The 4196-nt window shown below is 39.4% G+C and overlaps 1 protein-coding gene across 1 annotated transcript in view; it reads right to left on the reverse strand.

Annotated features, from left to right (window-relative positions):
• The window catches only part of SCG3 (secretogranin III), a 28535-nt gene that overhangs the window by 3246 nt on the left and 21093 nt on the right, over positions 1–4196 (reverse strand). The window contains exons 11-12 of the mRNA XM_009994548.1: positions 3891–4019; positions 1528–1608 (exon numbers count right to left, since the gene is read on the reverse strand). Coding sequence (XP_009992850.1) covers positions 1528–1608; positions 3891–4019 — 210 coding nt within the window. The remainder of the gene's footprint in view (positions 1–1527; positions 1609–3890; positions 4020–4196) is intronic.

Here is a 4196-nt window from a genome sequence, read left to right on the forward strand (position 1 = left end):
TAGGGAAAGGCACAATAATGTATAGAAGAGAAAGAACTCTGCTCTAGTTTTGTCATAACTTACGCTCTCTTCAAGGCCCATTTCCATTGCCAGAGGACAATAAAGATATTTTAGTGCAAATGAAAATCCATCTACTCAGAAAGTGTGCATCCTAATGCATTCAAAGGCAGCTAAAATGCTATTGATCTGCAGCCACAGCCATTTTCAGACTGCAATTGTGCAGAAGAGAGGTTAGTTATGAAGAGGAGTGAGGGGCTGCCCAGTCAGTATGTGTGATAGAGAGAAATAATTGCACATGACTGAGACTGAATTACTATGAGTCCACCAATAAACAGAAGCATTTATTAGAATTGGCAGGAAAACTCTTGAGCAAACAGGCGTGTCTGTTGCTAACTGCCATCACTGACATTGTATGGGAATGATGTTAAGAGGGAATTATTTTTTTAAAACTCCTTCCTATTATGGAGTTTCTATATAGAAAAAAAAAAATAATGAATGTGTTGGGCTGTAGGCATGCACTCATCTCTGAAATGTAATCCATCTACACTTCAACTCACAGACAGATTGCCTAGATGACCCAGAGCTAGTCTCTGCTTGGCTGGTGCAAGAAGGATCTGCCTCGCCAGGTGCCAGTGATACCCCAGGGATGGATCCCTTGGCTAGAAACCTTCCCTTGCAGAGCGGGTGATGGCAAAAGACCCAGCAACGGCAGAGAAAGGGGATAGGAGGCTGGTTTAATGTAAGATCTTGAGGGCAAAAATGATATGGATAAATGAAGATCTGTGAAAAGCAAGCTAGAAATCCTGCTGCTGTTAGCTCCCTCCCTCCAGCTCTCATCCAGCCCTGCCTCCAAGGAAGAGTCAAGTGGCAGAGCAGCTGCTGAGCATTCCCTGTGCAGCTGCTTCAGTGACTGCTCCTCTTCTACACAGCTTTGCATGTGAGAGCTACAAGTCATTAGAGTTCATTTGGGCTGTAATCCAATATATTACAGTGCTAGTGACATAAGTTTGTATCTGAAATATTTATGGTTATGGAAGAAAACTCATTGCTATTTGTGACGGCAGGCACAGTGCCAGCCAGATGCACTGAGCTTTTCTAAACACATCCAGACATTTAAAATACATGTACCTCAGGTCAAAGTATCTTTTAATTAAGATTTTCTACATAAGAAATGAGGCAGTAGACAAAACTGAGATACAGATGCCTGATGACACACAGACCACCATGACTATCTGGACAGGACTAACTTCTAGCTGGCTAGTCACTGTGTTTTGTGACCAACGGCTGTTCGAGCCAGTTTACAGGAACTTGCCTTTGTTGACTATTTTCACTCATTGATTTAAATTTTACATGATCTGCATTATTTCACTCTAACATCACTAGTTATCACTATAATCTAGACAAGCACAGTTTCACACTACTATTCTTTAAATTACAACATAATGCTAGGTTATACAACACAATTTAAATTACATGCTTTGTAATGTACCTGGCACCCACCCCAGTGTCAGTATTTTTACTTCATACCTTCTTTGTTACCTTGTTTGTTGTGTTTTTTTAGCCATTCTATGTTCTTCCTGATTGCCTCCAAATATGCCTCAGCTTTCCCTAGAGGAAAGGATGAGAGAGGAATCAGACAATTACATCAATGATTGGTGCAGCTGGTTAACTGAGTGAAGTTGGTCACAGTGAAGGCAGATTAAAACTATTCTTAGTTTCTGTTTACGAGCTGAGTCCTGTCAGCCTTAGTCAGGCAAAAGTCCTATGGATGGCTAGCAGGTTTTGTCTGTGCAAGATTAGTCATCCACAAACTTAGCATCATGGCTTTTTTGATCTGTACACACAACTTCTGGTGGTATCCACAGATAAAGCACATAGATTAAATTCAACTTGTAGCTTTCTGATCATAATAATTGTCTAGCTAAGATGAAGCTGTTAAAGACAGCAAGGAATGACTTATATAAGACTGAGAGCTTTGAGTATCTCGTATAAGTGTCAGAAAACTCCAGTCAGCCATACTAACAGCATACAGCAGATCTAAGATTGCAACATTTGGGAAAGACAAGCTGAAATACAGCTACTTACATTTACTGAGAAAAAGGATGTATTAAAATTATCATGATAACTTCTTGTTATAGCTGAAATGTTAAAGGGATGGCTATTTTTGGACCAGAAAGCACACAGGATAGAATTAGTTCAAGGATTACTTAATAAGGCCCCTAAGGAAATATTCCAGCTAATGGATTTTGAATTCTTAACTTGGCTGGAGCTTTATTGATGTAATGTTCTTACATTTGTTGAGAAAAAACAATCCCTAGTGTGATTAGCATGCAGAAGGCTACTACTGCCAACGATACACAGTCCCATTAGGAAGTGGATTCAGTATTAGACAGATTACAATTTTTGAGCTGGGAGTGCAGAGTAAGCTTCATAGCAAGTTACTCCATGAAAGAGCAAAGGGCTCTGCATGATGAGACAAAGAGCTAAATACTGATTCTATCTAAATTTCTGAAGAGCTATTGAGCTGAACATTTTTCTGAAGGTAAAGGAAAATAACCTGAACCAAACTGAACAGATAGATCTTCAATAGACAATCAAAATACATGATTTTTCACTTCTCATGGGTATTGAGACAATTGTTTTTACCGTAAAACGAGACAGGCATCTTGGGCTATTTTTCTCTTACATGCTCAAATAACCATCGCTGGATAAAACGCCACCTTCTGTCTGTGAGGGGCAAATAGTTTCTGTGTCTGCACTGCTCACAGGACTGAACTAGGGGACCAGCGAACCACACACACCTACTGTAGCCTTGATTACTGTAATTCAGTACCAAGCATTTTGCAGTGAAAACACATGCATCTAGAAAAGTGCAAGCATAGAAGAGCATCAGTGTAAAACAGATTATAAGCAATTTTTTTAAACCAACTGACTACAAAACACAGATGCTTATGCTGGATCCTAAGCAACAAGAACCCACTGAAAGGTTTCTGATCCTTCAGAAGCTGAGCATCCATTACCTGACAAATCTCCCATCTAGACATCACTTCTTGTGAAAGTCCTTCCAGTCTAATTGATAAATTGCTAATGAACAAGGAGTTTTTTGTGTGCAGGAGGGATATAGCTTACTCTGGAGATGAGGCTAGTCTATGGAACTCTTTCTGTCAAAAGACATGGCAGAGCCTTAAGCACTATACCCTAACCATCACTGGCCAAGCTAATTTCTCCAGCTTTCCTTCTCCTCAGTAAGCTTTTCATCTACCAGGAAGAACCCACTCTTGTGCTGTAAGTTTAAACACCAACCACTTATTCTAAGATTTACTTCTAATGCAAACTGAGAGGGACAAAAAGTTGCATTTAAATATTTGAGAGCTGTGCTGGACACCACAGAGAGCCTGTTTAAAGTTATGTAAAACAGGCTAACTGCTGATGGCCCTTAGCCTCTAGCAGTGACTACTGCAAATTGTTTCACTTTGCAGAGTTTTTCAGTACCTTTCAGTACGAGCTTGTTCTAACAGAAACTAGAGATATCAATGGACTCACTCAGAATATTGAATACCCTGGTGATCTGATTTCACTGAAAAGCCACAGATGCAAAGAAGCAAAATATCTCTGTACTACTGTGTCAAAACTCATTTCATATCACCCTCAAAAAGGGCTATGAATTTTGGGAAAGATTATGGCCTTACTCAGCAAGGAATATAGTTCAATATATCTAAAAGTAAGCAAGTAAGTACACTTCCAAATCAAGCTGTTGTGTGCTGACTTCCCAGTAACTATAAATGGAAGATATTTATGCTAACACAATGGAAAAACAATACCAAAGATAGGAAAAAGATTCCAATCACTTGGAGCATTCATATGTAGCAAAAACAATGGCTGTTATGTACCTCTGGGCTCTTCACTGTTCCCTGCTACATCTTGGTCTTCATTTTTTGTAGAATCCTTTGAAATTTCATATTCCTTTTCCATTTTAGCTGCTTCTTCCTTCGTACTGTCTGCTTCCTCACTACTCTTGTCTAAAGGAATAAGAGCAATTCTGTATAAATGTACCAAAAACCATTTCTAAATCACATCAATATGATTCTTAGGAAGTAAAACATTTTGACTGATGGCTGAGGGAGAACCTCACTGGAGACTGGCTCCAAGTGGTCTCTAAAGGTTATCTCAACTCCATACCTCTGGAAACAGGAATG

Source organism: Chaetura pelagica, unplaced genomic scaffold (assembly GCF_000747805.2).
Source record: "Chaetura pelagica isolate M959 unplaced genomic scaffold, ChaPel_1.0 scaffold222, whole genome shotgun sequence".
NCBI classification, from domain to species: Eukaryota; Metazoa; Chordata; class Aves; order Apodiformes; family Apodidae; genus Chaetura; species Chaetura pelagica.